General features: G+C 59.7%; 2 protein-coding genes across 2 annotated transcripts; one reads left to right on the top strand and one right to left on the bottom strand.

Annotated features, from left to right (window-relative positions):
* Positions 1–784: 784 nt before the first annotated feature.
* VOLCADRAFT_120108 (uncharacterized protein) lies at positions 785–9,919 on the bottom strand (the record flags this gene model as incomplete). Its single annotated transcript, XM_002959137.1, has 7 exons — positions 785–3,439; positions 4,294–4,384; positions 4,956–5,089; positions 5,708–5,820; positions 6,428–8,759; positions 9,616–9,681; positions 9,869–9,919. 7 exons carry the CDS (start codon positions 9,917–9,919, stop codon positions 785–787), a joined length of 5,442 nt encoding a protein of 1,813 aa, XP_002959183.1.
* Positions 9,920–10,969: 1,050 nt separating this feature from the next.
* VOLCADRAFT_100588 (uncharacterized protein) lies at positions 10,970–19,533 on the top strand (the record flags this gene model as incomplete). Its single annotated transcript, XM_002959144.1, has 12 exons — positions 10,970–11,017; positions 11,140–11,246; positions 11,445–11,756; positions 12,715–13,369; positions 13,698–14,024; positions 15,229–15,297; positions 15,873–15,979; positions 16,427–16,502; positions 16,990–17,148; positions 18,399–18,441; positions 18,721–18,793; positions 19,176–19,533. 12 exons carry the CDS (start codon positions 10,970–10,972, stop codon positions 19,531–19,533), a joined length of 2,334 nt encoding a protein of 777 aa, XP_002959190.1.
* Between the last annotated feature and the right edge of the window lie 3,141 nt (positions 19,534–22,674).

Here is a 22,674-nt window from a genome sequence, read left to right as displayed (position 1 = left end):
GCCATGTGCATGGATTAACAACTAACCATCTGCAAAAGCTACTGAATGAACACGCCGTCTCATGTCGCGTTGTACAAAATCCGTACATGTCGTACAATACATGCGCATACACGGGCGTGCAGCAACTTGCGTCGGCATTGACCTCAATCACCAACTCACATCGCGTCGTCATACGTCGTACCATATACATATGTCCGCACGCGTGTGCAATAGCCTCAAAAGGACGCACTGCCTCCTCAACATCGGCTTTTGCATCCCCACGGGAACAACGAGTCCTAGTGCTTCAATGGACGAACCCATCTGGGGGAAGTTCTGTGCGGTGACGTCACCCGACATAGCAAGCAGGAACACGCACACACATACACAGCGACACTCTCCTTGTCCACATCTACGAGCTTCATGATTCCAGCAACGGATACATTTTTATGGACATTTGGAAAATCCTGTCAAGTCGCTGGATTAGGGAGCTTGCAGCGGTGAAGATATTTCTCGTGTACGCACCACCTCGCCAAGCCCTTCTCACCATGTACTTCGTATTATAGACGTACGAAAGACCCAGTCACAGCCCCCTATGCCACTCGACTGCATCCTCTGGTCCGCCGTACGTAAACGCATACACGGGCACTAAAACACTCCCCTCAGCCACCATCGCGCGTGTGGTAAACTAATGTCTCACTGTCAACGCACACAAGCGCACACAAATACATGCACACCTACGTACATACAAACATACATACGCACATACATACATACGCACACATATACATACGCACAAACGCCCTTTTCAGACCCGTAGCAGGTTCAGCAGCATATTCACCGCCGCCTCGTTCACAGCCGTCGTGCCACAAGTGGCGTAACCCCCTCCCACCCCCGTCCCCTTCACTGCCGCTGGCCCAGCCGCCCCCGGCTCTGCACCCCCACCCGCCATCCCAACACCACGAACAACCCTCTCCCCACGCCCGGCAACCTCCGCTGCATCCCCTTCCGTGTCTTCATCATCACCCACCAGCCACACCTCCGCGTCGTCCTCGTCCTCATCTCCACCCAACATCACAGGCAGGTGTGCGTCCCTCCGCAGCCCCAAGTCATCTAAAGCCGACTCCGGCAGGTACGGCTCGCACAGGAAGCAATTCACGGCGTAGATCTTGAAATGCACAGTGTTAAGTCCAGGAAGCGCAGTGGGAGACGGCAGCGGCGGCGCCGCCGCCGCTGCCGCGGCGACGGTGGTCGACGGTCCCAGTGGCCCGTCACCTTCCGGCTCGGGTTTAATCATCGGCCTGGAACCAGCGGTTCTAGCGGCAGCGGCGGTGACGTCGGCCAAGGCGGCGGTCTCAGCCGTAGATGCTGGCAGCCGGGGGCCCGTCGCGGAAACCGTAACGGTGGTGGGGACTTGGCCCGCGGCCTCGGCTGCAGCAGCTGCTGGCGGCGGCGGTAGGGGGCCGGCGGCGCCGCCGCCAAGGCCAGGCTGCTGCGATTGCTGACGTTGTATCGTATCGGTTTCGCTCGTGTTGCATAGAGGCACAGCTGCCGTTGCCGCGGCGGCGGAGCCGCCTAGCGCCGATGCACCCGTTGCCTCCGCCGCTGCCTCCTCCGGCTCCTCCTCTTCTGCCACCATGAGCATGTGGAGCATTCGTTGCAGTTGTCGCCTGGCGTCTCGGTGGCTAAGGTTGAGGGTGAGGTTGAGGGTGTGTGGGTTCAGCTTCGTTAACGCCAGAGCCGGAGTCGCAGCGTCGGAGGCGATGGCTGTGGCTGCTGCTGATGCGGCCACCTCCAGCCCTGTTGCTGCACCGCCAGGTGCCGTAGTCGCCGCACCCGCCGCAGCTTCTGACGTCAGCGGTGCTGTTACAGATGCTGTTCCTGGTGCTGCTGTTGTGGTGACAGCCTCAGGTACCTGCGATATCTGCGGCGGCACAGATTGGGGGGTGGCGCGTGCCGTACCGCTTCGCACGCCCACTGGCCCTGGTTGCGCTGCTGCTGCTGCTACTGCCGATGCCGATGCTGCTGCCACCGTGGCTGTTGCTGCCGCTGCCCCCCATCCCGGTATCGCCACATCTGCCAGAGTCGCAGTAGCGACCCCAGCCGCTGGTGCTACTGCCGCCAGTGGTACGGCAGCAGCAGCTGCAGCTGCCGCCGGCGCCGCAGCCTCGGCGACGGCTTGCAGCTGCGCGGCAGACCGCAAGTGCGGCGGCAGATGGCCCCCTTGCGCTGAGGGCTGCTGCGGCTGCGGCTGTCGCTGTACGGCAACGGCCACAGGCGTTGGAGTCTCGCGCTCCAGCCCCGGGGGAACCCGAAGGCCTGCGGCGGCGGACTGTCCACTCGTCCCGCCAAGCGGCGCCGACCGCGCCAGGGAGGACTGCGACGTGGGGGGTTGCGGTTGTTGTAGCTGCGCGCGCTGCGGCGCCCTGTCCTCTTCATGCCCTGGTCCAAGACCCGGCGGCAAGCCGTCGTGCATGGGCGGCAGCACGTCGATCGGTAACAGAGGAGGAGTTGGATTCGGAGTCGGAGTCGGATTAGCTAGCGGCAGCTTAGCGGTGTCGGCTGTGGCTGCAGCCTTCGTTGCCTTGTTGCGCTCCTTCTCCCGTTCCTGGACCTGCCCGCCGTGTTCCCCTCTGCGGTCGTCTTGCTGGTCGCGACCCCACCCATTAGGGAGTTGAGGGGGTTCCGGGGGCCGGGGGCGAGTGTGTCCGGGGTCAATAAGTTGAACCCCGCAGTCATAGCCATGCCAATGCAGCGGCGGCGGCGGCAGCGGCGGCGGCCGTAGATCATTACCCCGGCCGCGATGATGATTATGATGGTAATGCAATAGGGGTCGGTGTTGCTGGTGGTGAGGTGCCGAGAAGTGGGCGCCGGACTTCCCGAGTTGGTTCTCCAGAGGCGGCAGCGGCAGCGGCAGCGGCAGCGCAGCCGCCTGTGGCGGAGGTGGAGCCACACGGTCCTGTTCCGTCTGCTCATACATGTACAGACTATCACCGCCGCCGCCGCCATCGCCATAGTAGTAATCGCTTTCCTCGCCTTTTGGTCCATCGCCAATACAGTTGTTGTTATTGGCAGCGTCGGCGGCGGCGGCAGGCCCCTGACGGGGCACCTGCACTGCCGTATTATCGCTGCCGCCGTCAGCACCTCTCCTGGAGTAAAGCCGGTGACGTGCCTGCGATATGGGCGCGTAGCCGGTGGCGGGCTGTCGAAACGGCGGCGGCATTAGTGTCGCCGATCCTGACGGAAGCTGTTTGCCGGCCCCGCCGCCAGCGTCGGCTTCGCCGCCGTCGCCGTCCTGGCCTGTAGGAGCGCCGTCGGGGCCGCTCGGTTTCAGGAAGGGTGTACGGCGCCTGCCTTGGGTTTGGGATGGTACAGCAGGCAGCGTGTCGTACAGTGGCGTGTCGACGACGAAGGGGACTTGGGGCATGGGTTTGTTGTCCCGGATGCTCTCCATAACGGCCAGCTGCGGTGGGGAAGAAAAGGGAGAGAGGAATACACACACATACACACACAGCCGCCGCAGGAGTATGTGGTATGGATGGGGATGTGCGTGTCGGTGGGGATGGGGTGGCGCCGCACGTCGACCCCGCGAGGGGGAGGGGCGGGGAAACCGCAACAACACGCAGCAAAGGGTCCATTGCTGACGTTACGAAGAAGAAAAAAGGGGGGGAAGACATCATATGTAAGTAGGATTTGGCGGGAAAGACAAACCACGAAAACGATTGAAGCTGCTGCCACGGAAAGAGTGTACCAGAAGTAGAACTGACCAAAAGGCGTCCTTGAAGGATTTGGGGGGGGGGAGAAAAGAGGTAGCTGCCGCTGGAAAGTAGGCCCCAGAGTAGGCCCCTGAATGTGCGTACGTAGTTTTAAGAGGGCCGTCGCCAATACCCCCATGGACATGTCCATGGGCATCAGTAACACAAATTTTCAACTTCATAGGTTGAATTCCTCTCTTCAAATTTAGATTTTTGATGCAATTTTCTTTTTAATGACTACAGTTAAAAAACACCCCGTGGACTCAAAGCGCGGCTGCACCCTCGCCCCCCCCCCTTTGAGACCCCGGTGAGACAGGTCACCCGGTGAGACCGGTGTCACCCGGTGTGCGCTGGGGGCAGCAAGAGGGCCGGGAGGAGGGGGGAAAGACGAACCACACACGATTGAAGCTGATGCCAGGGGGGGGTCAGCAAATAGCCGCGGTGCAGCTGTGTGCGCGCCTCTCCCTCTCTCACACACACGACACACAGAACCGCCGCCGCAAGCCCCCGCCCCCTCTGAAGTCTTCTTTCCCCCGGGGGGCCCCCCGCCCGGCCAGCCCACCAGTTGCGCATGTTCCTGCAGTACACCCCGTACGGTGGTGGCGTCTCCTGTGAGGCCGTTGGTGACCGTTACCGTCTCCGCCAGCATGCCCCTGTACGACAACAAACAGACGCGCCGCAGGGAGGCGAGGAAAGAAAGGGGGGAAGTGCGTGTGTGTATGTGCTTTTATGATCTGAGCCGCCCGCGATGAAGGGAACTGCCGACGGTGGTTCACGAATAATTTGTGTGCCCCCGGGGTTCCCGCCAGCAATCCAACACGCGCCATTGAGAAAGCACCCGGGAGTGCCGCCCCAGGGGTCTCCGAGGCGTCTCGACGTGGTAGATATACAGTACATACATACAGTACATACATACATACATATATACATACAAGTTTCGGGTTCAGGACTGCCGGGGGGAACCCATATGCAAGAACTTCATTAAATCCAGGATTGGGGGGGGGAGGAATAAGGCGTCCGTAAAAGCCGGGGGGGAGGGAGGGGGGCCCATGGGCGGTAGAGATAGCAGTAAAGGGTAATATACTGGTCAGGGCAGTGCCGTACCAGGAAACAAGGTGCTTTGCCGCCGCATGCCTCCACCCCTTCGAACAAGAATGCAACGAACAACAACGAACAACAACCTAACCACCGAGCTCAACCGGCACCAACCACCCAACTGCTGACCTGTCCACCTCGTCACGCAGTTGCAGTACACACGCCGCATCCACCAGTCGGTTCCCCCCTGACCGGTACTGGTAGCAGTCCTCCAGTACGGCAGCCAGCTGCTCCCGCATCGCCTCCTGCCGCCCGGGGGCTAGCTGCGGTGGGGCGGGAGGGAGCCGCAGGTGCGGGGTGAGGAGGAGGGGGGGAGCAGGGGTGAGGGGAGGAGGAGGGGGGACTTATATACATACATACATACACGCATACATACAGGTTTTTTTGTTGGCTTGTTAGGTGTATCAGGAGCCCTCCCCTGCCTGGGCTGCCCTAACCGTCTTTTTATTTTTTTTGTTCTTTCCCTTGGGATCCCTTTGTCGTTGGTTGTGTTGTGGGGGTTGTTTCAGAGAGCCTTTGACTTTGCCCTAGCTGAGACTTGTGGACTCGCTCTAGCGGGCCCTGAGAGCCCTTCGTGGTGTTTTCACTGCAGCGCCATCCCCGGATGGAGGGGCAGCGGAATGGCTGCGTAGAGTGTTAGCAGTCTGAGTCGGGGTCGGGAGCACACAAGACTAACCGACTTGGGCTGTGTGCTCCCGACCCTTGCGCTGTGTTTCGGCTTCGGCCCCCGGCTCTCGCGCCCACAGTGTAATATAAGTCATACATACATACATACATACATACATACATACATACATTCATACATACATACATACATACATTCATACATACATACATACACACATGTAATGCTGATTCCAGCGCAGTGGCCAGACGCTTACGTTGTTCCAGGCATCCAACAATCCGCCCGGTTTGCCTGGCGGCTGCGGCTGCGGCGACTGCGGTGCCGCTGTCCCTCGACCAGCTCGCGCAATGCTGCGTCCCAACATACCGGCTGCGGGGCCCCGGGGGGGGGAGGGGGGAGGGGGGTGTTTAGGGCGGGGGAAGGCGCGCTCGAGGGTAAACAGGGGTGCTACTCGTCCATCCACCACCCGTTCACCAAGGTCACATGGGTTTGCGGGGCGAACGGGGTTTCACCACCCTCAAACCCCACATGGCCGTGGTGGACCGGTGGTGAATGGGTGGGTAAGGGCGAGGGCGAGGGCGGGGTGTAGTGGAATCAGCAGGGCAACACGCTGCTGCGTTCGGAGCCATGGAACTAGCAATGAAAGATGGATGGAGGAGGGAGGAGGTGATGGCCACGCTTGTTGTGGAGAAAGTGGGCGATGATGACGATGATGGCGATGATGACGGTGAATGCAAGCGAGGTCTTGTGCGAAGGAGAGCGCGTGTGTTTGGGGGGTGGAAAGGAGGGGGGATAATATGGAAAGGAGGACACAGAACACCGAATCCACTGGCGGAGCCCGGTATGCTGGGCATGGGGGTTGTCCCGGGAACGGGTCGCGGGGGCATTCACATCCTCTTTCCAATGCGGCCTGCTCGGTGTATGAGGGCGTCCTGTCTAATATGATTTCCGCCGCTTTGTGAGTTTTCAAACTCACAAATATTGGGCAAGGGGATGGCCTGACGGGCTCTGCGAGCTGCTGCCGCCGCGCTACTCGCCACCGTCACTTCGGCCGCCGCTGGTGCCGCCGCCAGCGCCGTTGTTAGCGGTTCAGCCATCGTACACCCCGCCACATTGCCTTCATGGGCCGAGGGCCCAATCGATAGAGACCGTCGGAACGCGGCATCGCCGCCGCCGCCGTCGCCGCCACTGAGAGGAAGTGACGGCAACAGTGCCTGCGTCGGTTTGCCGTTCTGCACGTCAAAATGTCCCGCAGCTGCAGCTGCCGCTGCACCTTTGTCTGAAGTACCTGTCGCGCCCCTGCAGCTGCAGCCCGGGGGAGCTGTAGCATCTGCTGCCGCGGCAGCTCGTTCGGAGGCGAGTAGCCTGATAGGTGAAGGCAGATGATTGACTGCCGCTGCTGCCGGCTGCGCCGCCGCGCCGCCGCGCGGCGCCTGCCGTACCCTATCTTTGTACCTTTCCCGCTCGGTATCCCCCTGCGCAGCAGCCCCATTCCCATCGGCGGCGGCAGCGGCACGGTGTGGGCCCTGTGTCGTACATCGGCCGCCGCCGGAGCCTGAAGCAGCCGCCGGTGGCGGCGGCGCCGCTGCCCTTTCCCGCGCCACTTCAGGGACAGCAGCGTCCGTCACCTCGCCGCCGCCGCCGCCACCTCGAACGGCTCCGTTGCCTGTTTCCCGCTGCTTTTTTTGCTGCAGCGGCTTCGACAGCAACTCAGCCCGCTCCGCACCCCGTGCAGAACCTCCATTGCCCATGACGGTGCCAACCATGGACTTAACACCTGGCTTGACAGCGCCGGCAACGTGGTTTGTGGCGGCGGCGTTTGGCCGTTGCACCGCCGCCATCGGTGCTGCCGCATCGTCATCGGGCTCCGTCACCACCTTACGTCGCTTACTCGCGACTGTTTTGTCGTCCTGTGTTTTGACTTTCTTGTCCGCCGGCTGTGTCCGCGCCGCCGCCGGCTGACCCATGGGACGGTTGGCCTTGGCGGCGGCTGCCGGATCCTTCTTAGCGGAGAAAGGAGACTTTTGTGACGGCGGCGTCTGCAGTCGCGCGGCTGCCTGGCCCAGCTTCGCAACGGCCTCCGGTTGCTGCCTCGACTGATTACACTGCTGCAGCAGCTGTTGCTGCTGCTGCTGCTGCTGTTTCCCTCGCTTTCCTTGCTGCGGGTGATTTTCTTGTTGCCGCGCCGGTCGCGGCGGCGTCACTTGCTGCGGCTCCTCCCGCCGCTGCCGCTTTGCCGCCCTCCGTACCACTTCCCCCGTTGCCGCCCCCGCCGCCGCCGCCGCCGCCGCAACCGGCAGCTTCGCGGGTGACACCAACCCCTCCCCCTCCTCCTCCCCCCCTTCCTCCCCCTGTCCCCTGAAGCACCTCTGACGCTCTCGAGGCTGCGTGGCCCCGGCTACCCCGGCACATGATGTTACCACCATTGGCATCTCCAAATGCAACATTTCCCTCCCCGCCTCCTCCTCCGCCGCCGCCTCCTCCCCCCCATCACCACCATCGCGGCTTCCCCTCCACATCGCCCCCTGCTGAACGTCGTCCATCATGTTCTCGAAAGCTGTCATCCCCCCCTCCGCTATCTCCGAATCGCTTCGAAGTGAGAATGGGTCCTCCAGTAGCTCAGTCACCAGCAGCTCTTCAAAGGGGCTCGGACTCCGCAGTCGTACCCCCGCCAGTTGTCGTCGTCGTGGCGGCGGCGGCGGCGGTCCAGCCGCCAGGGCCGCCACCCTCCCTTCCTCGTCCGATTCCTCCGGAGGCAACAGGAAAGTCTGCTCTCCAGCGTGAGGCTCCTGATGGGCTTCTAAGAACCCACAGCTGCCGTACGCAGCCGGCGCCGCGCGGCTGTCGCTGGCGGCAGCGGCGGTGAGGCGTGGCGGCGGCGGCGGCGGCGGCGCCGCTGCTGCGGAAGCCTCGTCTTCGCCACCTGCCCCCGCGCCGTTTGCACCGCCACTGGCGGTGGCGGTAGCGGCAACGCTGCCGGCTGCTGTGCTGTCCTTTAGTAAGGCCCCTAAGGACCCCGGTTTGGAGCGCTTCGCTGGTATGACTTCACGGCTACGGATCTTCACCTTGCCCGCGCCCTTACCCACGCCCTGCACTACTGGTCGAGAGCCGCCGGCGGTACCGGCGACGGCGGCGGCGCCAGCCGTCGCTGCTACTGCTGGCGGCGGCGCCACAACGCCGTCAGCTCCTGCGCCTTGAGTCGCCGTCGGACGGCCAATTGCGCGGCAGACGCGGCCCCCTGGGTGGCTGTAGCCGGAGCCCAGCAGCACATGCCCCAGCCAGCGCCAGCCCATCTGGTGGTGGTGGACCTGGGGCCCAGCCGCCATGCAGCCGGCAGACGAAGGCGTGTGTCAGTATATATACGCATGTATGTGTGAGTGCACCACACACTCGTGCAAGGACCGATTCTGCCTTCGTTACGCTGAAGAAAATAACAGGTAGGGTGCTTATGTAGGTGTATGTATGTGCACGGGCAGATAGCTTGTAATGTTGAGTTTTGCGGCGAGGCTGAGTGCGGCGATGCGAGGCCGTCTAGCGGGTTCCAATCGCAGGGACCTCAGCGATGGCTTGGTACTCATCATGTGCGTCATGATCGCAGCTATTGACAAAGACGGTGATGCCGGTGATGGTGGTGGTGGTGGTGGCAGAGGAAGGAAGCACAGATGCGGTTAAGCGGTTCCTAACACTTTGCCGTCCTAAGCACCAAACTGCCGCATTGCGCACGGGGGATTCCAATTTGACTCACGAGGCCCGAGGTCGCTTACGCCACTTCACAAAAGGGGGGAGTGGGGGAAGGGGGAGGAGGGGAAGCTGGCCCGGGTTGCTGTGGTTCGGGGCCGACCGGCGCTTTGCTAGGGCAAAAGGGCATCAATGACGTGCGTGATGCGGGGGTGGTTGTGGCTGTGGTTGTGGGAAGGGCTGCTTAGATGGCGGCAGTGGCAGCGGTTGTCCGACAGCGCGTACACGCCCTCAGTGCTGCCTCAGTCCTGCTCATCCCGTTCCTCCCCTTCTCCCTCCCCAATCTCTCCCCCTCGCCCGCCCCAGCCGAAAGCCATTAGGCACCATGGGCGGCGTATGTAATGCTGTGTTTATCACCAGCATCATGTATTTCAATTCCCAGACCTGCTGGTGGCAAGTTTGCGCAGTCCCCGCCAACCCCTGCACCTGTGTTTCATGGGAGATGGCGCCCCCTTGCAGATAGGAGAGCAGCTCAGCCTTGGATATGGGGCCCTGCAAGAAAGACAGGAAGGGTTTTTTCGTGGGTAGGAGTGGGTTGCGAATGTATGAGGGAAGCACTGCGTGTGTGTGTGTCACGTCTGATGGAGTGGCGCGCCCATCGGCTGGCTCAACAACGGGATTTGGGTCCTACCCCGCACATCATGTGAAAAACGGGTCAAGAAGGACTGCACGTGCTTACATGGATTTCACCCGTTCGATCGAGATAGCGCCAGCCATCCTCGAGGTCCATTTCTTGCACCGAGCCGCACTAGCAGCTCCAACGGCCAGCGGTTAGGCCCGCTAGCGCAGCTATTGTTCCCCTAAGCCTCGGCTCCCAGGCGAGAGGCTCCCGCCAAGAAGAGCAGATAGGGTCATGGATACGGCGACGACACCGCGTGATATCAGGGTGAATTTCATGGTGAGCTATCAGACACTCCTGTGGTTGAAGGAGGGCTGCCAAGGCTGCTCATCACACTGATTTGTCATGCCACCCGCTCTGGTCATGCCTTCGCAACGCACGCAGCCGTGGGGATGTAGGCTGCGTCCTTCAATGCACAGGCATCCATCGGGTAATCCCCCAACCCAAAATCTGTGAGGTTAGAGAGCCAACGCAAGAAAATTTGTGTCGTACCGTACACCGTAAGGAGAGTTTGTCTTACGACCGTCGTCAGTTTTTCATGTAAAAGTCACTGTCCTTCAGGCAGAATCTTTCCCTTGAAGACTTTCACGCTGCACCACACCTTACTAACCCGTCAACTAGTGCACCTTATCAGCCTCCTTGGCTTGCCGCTTGTCCCGCTTTTGCTCTGCAACGTTATTAGGACAAGTGCTTTTCCGCAAATATATTTGGCTATTATAGAAAGAGCTTGACCTACGTAAGGGTTGGCTCTGCGGCGAACTGCTTTCCAGTACCGCTATGATGATGCCCGTCTAGGCGTCATTTGAGCACGCTATGGGGTGCCTTTGTTTCGGCAACAGCAGCCCTGCCGAGCCCGCTAGCCCTAAGCCAGCTCCAGCACCCGCGACATCGGCTAACGGAGCAGGAACACCTGCCGCAGCCCAGAGGCAAGCACCCTATCAAGTTGCCTCCCCTCCTCCGCCAGTTCCAAAGCCCCAGCCAGAGCCGAAGGAGGCGCCCTCAGCGCCAGCACCTGCACTGCAGGCGGAGTCTGTGGACTCGTCCTTCCAAGCGGCAGCGGTTCCGCCGTGGCAGAAGGAGGGGATCATTAACTCTAGGAGCAGCGGCGTAGTATCAGGAGCTACTGGTGCGGAGAAGCTTGAGGGAACACCTACAAAAAGTATGGCAGGAACCAATCTTGCTGAAATTTTGCGTCTGAACCTTGGAGAGGTGGGTTTGTTGTGCTGGACTTGAGGAAACTTGAATGGGATTGCTGAAGGCTTTATTTCTGGTCGCCCATATATGCTGCTATTTAGTAGCTCATACAGCAACATTCCATGTGCGGCTTACAGGTCAAGCTTGTCCTGCAAAAGCTTGCTTCTCTAAATCCAACACCAACGATAGCGCTCAATGAGGCTTCTGAGTTGCTTCAAAAGCACCTCAGCGTTGGCCTATGCAGGTGCGTGGCAAGGAACGGGCTGAGTTCTTTTCAGATACTGGGGTTACTCGGCCCAACTTCTTTTGTGTGATCATATCTGTGTCGCTTGATACCCCACATACTTTTGAAGGAGGGAAAAGGCGTTGACGTGGTGGGTTACGTCGGTTTGATCAGGTGTTTCTTATGGCTCTAAGTACCGTGTTTTAATGCCACACGCAGCATTACGGGGCTCACGGACCATTGTACTTCGTTTGTCTTATTGGCGGCGTATGGAGTGGGGGCTCATGAGCTGGAGCGGACGCCGGTAATGCGAGGGCCGCAATGGTCAGCGGCGCATTTGCTGCAGCAGCCAGTGTACCTTTACCTTACGGCGAAGAATGATGCCGAGGCAGCACAGCTACCCCTTGACTTCCAGGCCTTGTATAAGTATGGGCTGCGGTCGTTTTTGTCCATCCCCATCTCGACCGACCACGAGGTCCTGTCAGTCCTGACAATCGCAAAAGAGGATGCAGACGGCTTCGAAGTCGAATGGTAAGATGCATTGATGGATTGACGTGTTGCATGTTTACAGCTGAACTAGATCACCCTGAACGGGACGATACGGCAACGAGGTTCTGTTTTGCCTTTTTAACCCATGGTAACCGCTCGTCCCGTACGCGTGTGCCGGTTTTGCGGAAAAAATGTCCATGCATGGGGATCATAAGAACCTTTTGCGCTGCTGCACCAATAGTTGCGTGTAGAAACATGAATGCGGATGTGCATGCTGACGTGGCTACTCTACCCCCCACAAATGATGGTGTGGTGAGCACGTCCTCCCCGGCAAGCAGGACTTCTCACTTTTTACTAAAAGCCCAGTGCGATTTTACAGACATCTCCCTCTTCCATCGGCTGCGAAACCGTTGTCGCACCCTTTCGCTATGCACTCCCAGGTCCGTGAATGTCGTCTTACTTTACCTCCGCCGTCCTCCTCCTCCAGTGTCCCACAATCTCTTTTTCCCCTCGCTCCTCCCGACCCCTTCCCCCGGGCTCTGCTTCGCTTAATCCCCCCTCCCGGCACCGTTCTATGGACGCACGCAGTTTATTTCTTTCGTGTTCGCAACGTCATAAAATTTCCTCCCACCCCACCCCACCCCACCCCATCCCACACGGCACCGTCCTGTCGTGGTCCTTCTCCAGAGCTCACGTCCGACCGACCTCCCGCACCATCCTCCTGCTCCTGCCTCAATCCCCATACATCATTACCCGATACCTTGCACCTGTTTCGCTTTCCGAATCCGCCCCGCGGTTATCCCTCCCCGCATAAGGCACCCACGCATAAGTCCACTTCCTGCCCCCTCCCCCTCCCGAGGTCGGCTCCTTCAAAACCGCCTACTGGTCAGTTCTGCTTCTCTTGCCTTGGCAGCAGCTTCAATCGTTCGTGGTTCGTCTTTCCCCCTTTCCCCTCTCTTGACTTTCTCGCATATGATTTTCCCCTTTCCCCCCCCCCCAGGTGGGAACCCATGTTGGGCTGTCTGTCCACCGGATTGCTGTACTACCTGCGCAGCGAGCAGACCCAAAATCTCTGCCAGCTCATGCGGAACCTGGACTCTTCCCCCGACTACACCAACGTCGTACACCAGCTACTGCGCGGCGCACACTCGCTGCTACTGCGCGCCACCAACATCCGCACTGGGTGTCGCCTGGCGCTACTGCCCACCTCGGACATGTCCCGTGCCCTCATCTTCGAGCCCGACCGTGCCATGTCGGCGGCGGAAGGCTACGGGGCCGCGGGCCTGCCGATGGATGTACGGGACAGCGCGCCGCAGATCCACGTGACGGAGATCCAGCTGGAAAATACGCTGCTGCTGGATGCCGTACAGAAGGGCAAGGCGCGGTTTGTGTCGGACTGCGCGTCGTACATTCAGTCGTGTATGAAGCCTGCGACGGACATTTTTATTTCGGGGCAGGAGATGGTGGCTTCGATTGTGGTGTTGCCTCTTATCTTTGACGGCATCACGTTTGGCGGTTTCTACGTGACGCTCGAGACGACCAGCAACTTTCAGAACATCAAGGACCTGTTGATGGGTCTGGTGAACAGCGTGGTGCTGCTGCTGGCTAAGAGGCTGCAGCCCCATCGAGATCAGATTTGGGAGAGCATCCTAACGGTAGGGACGACCCCCCCTTGGGGTGTGTGTGTGTGAAATATGTGGACCCGAAGTCCACAAGGAAAACTGCTGCTGCCGGTGTGTGTGTAGGAGAAGGGGGGGGAGGTAAGGCCAGTGTGAAATTAGGGGTTATGCCGAAATTAGGCTCTTGGTCCTCTGTCTGGCCTGTATGGGCACTCGGTTCACCTCTCTAGTTGGGTAACGCAACCGAGGTGTAACACACACACACACACTTCACAACTGTGTGACACATGATCATAACAGTACCCTCCCTCCTCTCCCCTCCCTCCTCTCCTTCCCCTTCGCAAATTTAAATATCTCGCCGCAGCGCGGCGGAGGTCCCTCCGATTTGGACCAGCGAGAGCGGTCCGAGAACGCCGGCACGGGCGGCGGCGGCGGCGGCTCGGGCGCTGCCGGCGGCCAGGGCGACTCGGTGTACCTGAACTCGGAGGGCGTTGCCAAGCCGGTGGTTGTGAAGCGGTCCTGCACGGAGGCGATGCTCAAGGTGCTGCAACATGAGCTGCGGAAGACTCATGCCAAGACGGCTCAGCAGCACGAGTGGATCGAGGAGCTGACGCTTACGGAGATTGTGGGCAAGGGCGGCTTTGGGGTGGTGTATAAGGGCACTTTCAAGGGCAGTGTGGCGGCAGTCAAGGTAGGGCATGCGCCATGCCGGCGGCGGGGAAGGAGGGGAGGCGTGGGGTAGGGGGAAGACGAACCACGAACGAGTGAAGCCGATGCTAAGGAAAGAGTAATGCGCCAGAAGTAAAGAAGGCACAACTAACCAGTCGGCGGTTGTGAAGAAGAAGCCTTCGCGATGATGTAATGATGACGATAGCGGAAAACTACTTACCTAGCCGCCAAGACTAAATTTAGTGCGGAAAGAGAGCAGGAATGGTTCGCCGGCCTGGCGGCATAATTGAGGAGACTGGACAGAACTGGCTGATAAGCTGGTAGTATAGCTGCTGGTGACGTGCAAGTGCTTCTCTCATCCCCCCAACACGCGCCCGACCCGACCGACCCACGGGAGGGGAGGGGAGGAAAGGGGTTGGGAGGCGTGTCCAGGGCGTGGGAGGGCCGCTGCGGGGATGGAAAGGATTGGGGCTTAATTTTTCATGATCAGAAGAGTTCGGAGTGGCGGGGGCGAGGTTTTTTTAGGGTTTTGATTCTTGCGTGGAGTGTGCTGGGGAATGCTGGAACGGGAGTTGGGTTGCGGGGTTGGTGCTGGTGAGGTGGGTGCTGGGAACTGATCTGTCCAACGGCTGTTGAGAGCGAGCAGCGTGGACTCGGCGAGATTTAGCGCCCTCAAGTTGGTCTTCATGTGTGAGGGGGGTGAGGAGGGGGTGTACGGGGAAGGGAAGTGAATGGGTGAATGCTGGGGATGGGGCGTGAAGGGGGGAACTGGGAAATCCCGTACGGGGCTCATCAAGGAGGGCAGTAGGAAGGAGGCATGGGCGAGGAAATAACCCTGAGCCTGTGAGAGGGGAGGCTGGGAGAGTGATAGGAGAATTGCACACATACACACACACACACACACACACACACACACACACACACACACAGAGCACCGCTTAACTCAACTGGCTCTGGCATCACTCACTCAATCAACATCTAATCAGGAATTCCGCTATATACGTGTCGTACATACATACATGCATGCTCCACGGGTTAATTGTATTAAATACGTCGCTGGTGAGTACGGAGATCATCTCAGTATGAAGTAATTCGTTCGTGTATCGCCCTCGTGCCATTAAGAGGCCCCCCTCCCTCAAAGAACTCCCCCGGCTGGATGACGAAAGCTGGATGCGCCCCCCCCGGGTCCTGATGCCCCTTTTCCCCCCTCCCCCCGTGCGGCCCAGGTGATGTATGCCCGTCAGCACGAGCGGCAGGCCATGAAGGACGCTCTGGAGATGGCGGTGCTCACCACGGTGGGTGGGAGTGGGGGGTGGGGGGGAAGGGGGTGGTTGGAGTGGGGGGAAAGGGGTTTGCAAGGTGGGGACAGGGCACTGTGCGGGGCATCGGTGGAGGGTGAGATGGGGTTATGAAGCAGGGAAGAGGATGAGCAGGGTGGCTGAGTACGGTGCGGGGCGGGGGGGAGCCCGCGGTACGGCGGCCTGCTTCGATTCGGTAGGTTGGTGGGAAGCAGACTGGCACCGCCAACGATGTGAAAAGGGGGGAGGTCACTTCGTCTGTGTGTGTGTATATGTGTGTGTGTGTGTCTCTCGACCTTACCACCCCCTCACGCTCTCCCGCGCCCCCCTCTCCTCAAACCCCTCTTCACAACATCCTCTTTCTCACCCCTTTCCTCCTCCCCCCTCTTTCCGTCTCTCCCCCCCCCTCCCACTGGCGTATCAGTCTATCCTCGCCATCAGCTTCATTCGTTCGTGGTTCGTCTTCCCCCCGTGTCAACCCCCGTGCCGCCCCCCTCTTTCCCTGGCAGCAGCTTCAATCGCGTGTGGTTCGTCTTTCCCCCTCTTTCCCCCGCCCCCACCCCCGCCCCCAGGTGAGCCACCCGCACATCATCCAGGTGTTCAACTGCTTCACGGATATGGTGGAGGACGCCAGTGGCACCAACTCACCCTCGCCCACGGAGGGACGAATCAACGTCAGGTGGGGAAGGAAGGACGGATGGAGGGAGTGCCGGGCTGGGGGGGATTGCGTGCGGGAGGAGGAGGGGAGCGACAGAGGTGTACGTGTGTGTCTGCGTGTACCCTAATGGGGCCGCTGCATTGAGATTTTGGAGTGGGAAGAGGGGTGGTGGGGTAGGGTGGGGTGGGGGAGGATTTGGCGGGAAGGAAAATAGATCCAGTTCGTCAAGTCCTGCTGCTGACGGTTAGTTCGCGATATTCAAAACCACTCCTCCCCATCCTCCCCTTCCTCCCCTTCCCCGCCTCCTTACCGCTTTGGGCGTCAGCAGTTTTTTTTGATATTGCACGTAGTTCCTTCCCCCCTTCTTCCTTCGTGGTTCGTCCGTCCCACCCTTCTCCTCCCCCATCCTTCCCCCCTTCCTCCCCGCACTCCCTCCGCCGTCCCCTCCTCTCCCACCGCCGCGTCCAGGTTCCGTGGCTTGCAGCCCGACGAGGACCGCAGTCTCGCCACCTGCAACATCCTGGTCATGGAGTTCTGTGACAAGGTGTGTGTGTGGGGGGGTGGCGGGTAAGGGGGCTGGGGGCTGGGAGTGAATGCAGGTGTGGGGGAGGGGGAGGGGCCTAAAGGCGGGGGAGAGGGGAGAAGATCGCATGGGTGGAAGGGGAAGAGGGATGTGGAAAAGGCCGCTGCTACTCAGTTGGCCACTAGGAGCTTTGCCGGATTTGAGGCGCAAGGGAAAAGATGGGAGGGGGGGCAGGGCAGGAGATGAAAAGACCGCACCGTGCCTGGTTGGGCTGTGCTTGGTGCTGCGGATGCCATTACTATTAGAACTACTACTCCTGCCAGCCCGTGTCCCACTGCTTTATAATTGTTTCATTGAAAAATGACTGACAAGTTTCTCGAATAGCTGACAGCTCTTCCTCCTCCTCCTCCTCCCCGCCTTCCTTCGTATGCTGCTTTCAAACTGGCCTCCCTCCGTTTCGTTCCTGCTCGTTCCTGCTCGTCCCTGCTCGTACCGCCGTGTTCTTCAGGCCTCCCTGCGCCATGCCATGAAGAAGGGCGTGTTCCACAAGCGGCTGGGCAACACCAGTGTGGCGGTGGACCTGTGCGCCATCGTGCAGGTGCTTATCGAGGTGGCGCAGGCCATACAGCACCTGCACTCGTTGAAGCTCATCCATTGCGACATCAAGGTGAGGGAGGGCGCTGGCGGGGGGGGGGAGGGGGGTAAGACGAACCAACCACTGGCGATTGGCGCAGACACCAAAGATAGGCGGGTAGTTTAGGAGGGGTTGGGCGGGAGAGAAAGTAATATGTGGGTGGGGCCGGGGGGAGGGGGGAGGGGGGTCCTCCGCTTCGGTCTGGGAGCTGAGCGGGTCTATGGGAGTAGGGTTAGGCGTATGTGGCGCCGGTCTCACTTGGGAGAGTGGAAGGGGAGGGGGAGGGGGGAGGTTGCGGCGTGTGGAGCTGGGGGGAAGGGGGAGGGACGCTGGGGATATCTTCGTTGGTAGGGATAAAAAGGGGAGAAGTCGTATGAAAATGTAAAAGCATTGCAAGAAAAAAGTATGTACATCTGTAAATATAAGCTCGTGGCAACTGTAGCTGGCCTGGAACCCTACTTGCCTCGAAAGTTGCCAACAACGAAACCCGACCCCGACCAAACGTTAACCCCGAACCCCCCAATCCCTAAAATTCCAACTCCTCTCACAGCCCGAGAACGTGCTGCTCAAGTCGGACGGCTCCAAACCCATCGGCTTCATCACCAAGCTGTCGGATTTCGGTTTGGCCAAGTTGCTCAGAGAGAACTACTACATCGTCAACCGCTCCGGCTCGGGGACGGTGACGCACCTGGCGCCCGAGCTGTTCCAGGTGGGAACGAACTGCGTGTGTATGTATGTATGTATGTGCGGGTATGTATGTATGTACGTGTATGCGTCTATGCGTGTATGTGCGTGCGTGCGTGTATGTATGTATGTATGTATGTATGTGTGTATGTATGTGTGTGTTTTGGGGTAAAGGGGTTAGGTTTTGGGGAACAAAACAGCGGGTGGTTGTGGACTTGGAGCGCTGTCGTAAAAAATTGTTGACTTGCAAGTGTCACGACGGCTTTGTTGTTGAAGCGGGTTTCTTTGTTATCGGAGGAGTGCTGTGGTCTGTGGTGGGGTTGCTGTTGTGTGTCCGGTAGCGGCGGCCTGTCTGTATGTTTGTCGTTCCCTGGCGGCAAGGGGCCCGTCCCTTCCCGTCCCTCTTCCCCTCCTCACCTTACTCCTGGCGCATCACTCTTTCCCTGGCATCAGCTTCACTCGCTCGTGGTTCGTCTTCCCCCTTCCCTTTCCGGCCCTCGACCCTGTTGATGTTGTTCAATCCGGATAATCCTTGTCGTCCTAGTCACGTTTGCGTTACTTACCTCCCGGTGTATGCGCGTATGTATGTCCACCCCCAGGTCGGGTCCAAGTTGACCACCAGTGTAGACACCTTTAGCTTCGGTGAGTTCTGGTTTGAGGGGGTTGGGGTCGGGGGAGGGGGAGGTTATTGTGGTGTTTAGGGTTCGGATCTGACGGGTGACTAGGACTGTGTGTAAAGAAGGGAGGGATATCGCCCTGGGGAAGAGAAGGGTCGCATTATGACAACCCTGAAGGCGCTGGTCCTTTCTCCCTCTCTCCCTTGTGCATGCTATTCCCTCCCCTCCCTGTTTACCTCCCCTTAACGCGTTCGTGGTTCGTCTTCCCTCCCTCCCCCCCTCCGCACCTGGCTTGACCTCTCAGGCATCATGATGTGGGAGTTGTACACGGGCCAGCGGGCGTACGGCGGATTGGGACGAGATGCCATCATCGACAGGTGGGGGCGGGCGAGATGAGGCTGGGGGGAAAGGTGCTTGGCCCCAATACCCCCTCACACCGCCGTAAGGATGGCGGGACACACAATTAGACCGTCCGGTGACGGCGGGGCCCCCTCCGCACCACGTTCATGTATTCCTTAAGGCTTGCACCGTCATGTGACGCCACCTCGCCCGAACGCTAGTTGTGTCACCGGCTGCGGCAGCTGTTGGGCAGCTTTGGGCATCGGGCTCAGTTGCTTTATGGGCATGTCTAGTACCATGTATGAAGTATGTAACGACTTGTTTCTTTTGCGTCGCGTAATTAGCCCCACGTCTGTGTAATCTCTCCCCCCCTCCGCATGCTCGCCTCGTCCTCCCTTTTTTGGCGTTTTACCTGATCAGGGTGTACAAGAAGAAGGCCCGACCCATCTTCCCCCTGGGGGTGCCTCAGCAGTACGCCACCCTGGCCAAGGCCTGCTGGGACAACGACCCGGCCGCCCGGCCGCCCTTCACGCAGATACTGCTGCGCCTCTCGGAGATGCTCGCGTCCTTCACATCGGCATCGGCACAGGCGCAGCAGCAGCAGCAGCAGGGCGCCGCTGCCGCGGCGGCGGCTGTGGCCGCCGCCGCGGCGGCGCCTCCGGCGGCGCCGCCAGCCGTCGCCTCCGGCGGCGGTGGTGGCTCTGCGTCGCCGACGCCGATAGGTAGCGGGGGCGCGACGATGCCGACGCCGGTGCCGGCTGCGGGCAGGGTGGCATGAGTTTGCATGTGTCGTACGGTGGTATAAAGTGAAAGAGGGCCGGCAGCAGCATTTACAGCTACATCATCAGCGAATAGAGAGACGGGGAGGAGGAGGAGGAGGATGAACGCAGTCGGGATGTGTTAAATCAGTTGCTCCATGAAATGGCATCGGCGGCCGCATCGGGGGGCGGCCTTGGCAGGATGGACAGTGTGGTCACCGCCCTCCCCCGTGCTGCTAATCCCTAGCTGGCGTAGGTGTGCTTCTACATGATCAGCGGCTCTCCGGGGCTTCTCTGTGTCCTGCTTGCCCTGGAACAACGCTAGAGAGTAGAACAGCTTAATAAAAAGGGACGTGATGAGTGTATGCTGGGTGTTGCTCAGGTTCAGCGAAATATCCCCCGGCGCTGGCGGCGGCGGTGGCGGATGCCGCTGCGACGGATGTTTTTTCCGATGCCTTTCTTTTCCGCAGGTGCGTTTAAGACGGAGAGCGAAACTCCGCAAAATAATGCGGTGTCCGCCTGCTGTGTCTGTATATATGTGTGTATGTCAAGACTGGCTGGCGTGCGACGTCAGCGCGCACACGTTCGACGACGTTCCACGTTCCTCTGCTTCTTTCGGGGGTCCCCCTGCAGCAGTGCGATGTCTCGCCCTTGAACCGGCACCACCTCGACTCTTCAGGTTGTTCGCAAGCCCCTGTCCGTCTGTCTATCTGTCTGTGTGTCAGTCCGTCCGTTGGGGGAGCGAAGAGCCGGGTGCATGCCTACAGGCACACTGGCCGTGTACGTCAGGCGATTGTTAACGTCTGTTCAACGCATGTTGGTTTTGTTCAACAGTAGCCTTGTCGGTGTAGTTGTAGTACATACGCTTTTGCGGTGTTCTCTACCTAGCAGGCGAGGACACAACCCACTGGGTGAGCCCCCCGGGCTGGTTGCCAGTTTCCCGCTTTCTTTGTTGTGCCGGTGGGGGTCTCAGGACGCGTTCCGCAAACCGGAAGAGCAGCGTCCAATCCCCCCAAAGTTGAAAAATGAGGCCGATAGAGAAGGCGATAGGCGATGGCGCAACTCGGTTTCGGTGAGGTGGTGTGGTGGTGAAAGGGGGAGGCGATGCATGTGGAGAATGCGGAGGCGAGTTAGTATAGCGCATCGTTCATCGACCTCACCGCAGATCGCGCACACGCACAAAAATGTTTTTCGTCGTCACGACGTGCTGTTCTCCGCGCGCGCATCAAGTTTGTTGTCGTACATATGTAGTACGGATTTGTGTATGGGGCATTGATTTTTGTTTTGGCATCTTAATTCCAGGAGGAGGTCGTTGTGGGTCCGGTCCCCACGCGCGCGTGCGCTTGCACAATGATGTATGTGTGTGTGTGTGTGTGTGTGTGTGTGTGTGTGTGTGTGTCACTGTGCCTTCTTCGCAGGGGGGGAAGTGGAGTGCCGCGATGTGGCCAAACCCACCTGGCCCCGGCAGTAATGGACCCGCTTCCAGTAATGGGCCCTCATCCTATCGAGTGCACCGGAATGTACTTCCCTCCCTCCTCCCCAACCTATACTCCTCCGGTAGTGGCTAGCATCATATTGCAAAACATTATGGTCCCCTAGCTATTACCCCTTTCCCTCCCTCCCCGGCACCCTCCTGGATCATTCCTGCGGCCTCGGCCTCCTCCCCCCGGGGGGGAGAGCCCCTTGAGTGTTGGAAGTGTTGATTCTCCCCGGTAGATGACCTGCCGGCGTGCCTGCCTGCCTGCCTGCCTGCTTGACTGCCTTGCTGCATGAGCCAGCAATTTAAAGTTCGAAGTGAAGACTGCGTTTAGTCGCCGGGGGATAAGGCCCAACGTGTCCAACGCGCTGTACCGGGGATCCGTGTTGGGAAGCCGCTGTAGCCGCTGCCCTGCGCGCACAGCCGCGTTTTGCCCTCCGCAGCTCGTAGGCTCGTGTATGTGAACGTGTATGCGAGTGTGTACTGATGCTTAGCTTGCGCGCGGTGGTGTGGCCCGTGGGTCAGTGAGAGAAGGGTCTTGTTGGCGGCGCATGGGAGTCGCTAGGCACACGCCGCGATATGCGTGGGGCCTCAGCAATGTCGTCAGGCCTCCGCAACTGGCCGTCGAGAGTTGCGCGAAGTGGCGTGGTCAGCAAGTCCGGTTGGTGACCCGTGGGTCTGTAGTAGGCTGTTGGTGACACTCTTGGGTCTGCACACATGCAGCCGCTGGAGACCATGGGCTTATGCATCAAGTTGTTTCATTCTATCCTTCGGGGGCGATCTGTCTAGCCACGTCAGCAGGCATGCCTTCCCCGGCGTGCGTGCAGCTGAGGAGGCCACAGGTCCGCTCTTTCGTTGCATCTAGGAACCAAAAGATGAAGATGACGATGATGATTTGTTAGGAGAAGAGAAGAGCGTTTGGCCTCTCGTCGCGTCGTGGAATTCGCGATGCTTGACGCGACAGAAACGCATGCAAGGCAAGGCAAGGCAGGGGGGAAGGGAGGGAGGAGAGGGACCTACCGATACGGGAAAATCACGAACGACGGTGGTGGCGGTAGCGTTGGTCGTCATGATGGTAGCGGCAACAGCTGCTGCTTCTTAACCCGCCCCTTTACGACGACGTAGAAGTGCTCGTCGTCTCGGGTTAGCGGAGCTGACGCCGAAGGTCACCCGAAAGGTGATGATATACAGTGTTGCCGCTTGCCGCAGACGTGATCTTGACCAACGATTTGACCGCGCACCGGTCCAGGGTGCGTTCCCTGCATGCCATGTGGCCGCCTGCGGCCGCTGTGTACTCCCCATGATGATAATGGCGACGGCGATGATGACATGACTCTGCCAGACAGAGCAGGATCATGAAACAAACTCTGGACTGACAGTCTCAACTTTGCTTCACTGGCTTTTGACCCGACCCGAGGCTTGCTCCTATCCCGGAGTGTGAAGAGGGCTTTGCGAAGCGTCAAGCGTGCGCGGTACAGGTAGGGTTATTGTTTTTGTAGCTACCTAAGGAGGGGGGGAGGGGGTTGAGGAGGGGGGAAGGAGGGCAGGGCGGCGGCAGGGCTCCCGAAGTTGTTGACCTCAAGAGCCCCCGTTGGATTAGGGGATAGGCGAGAGGATCATTCGGGGGTTCATGGAGTACGTGGGGTACGTGGGAAGGCAGCCATGAACGCGGGAAGGGAAAGCA

This window comes from Volvox carteri (assembly GCF_000143455.1).
Source record: "Volvox carteri f. nagariensis unplaced genomic scaffold VOLCAscaffold_128, whole genome shotgun sequence".
Lineage (NCBI taxonomy): Eukaryota > Viridiplantae > Chlorophyta > Chlorophyceae > Chlamydomonadales > Volvocaceae > Volvox > Volvox carteri.
The sequence above is the reverse complement of the archived record's forward strand: the minus strand, read 5'-3'. Positions and strand labels throughout refer to the sequence as shown.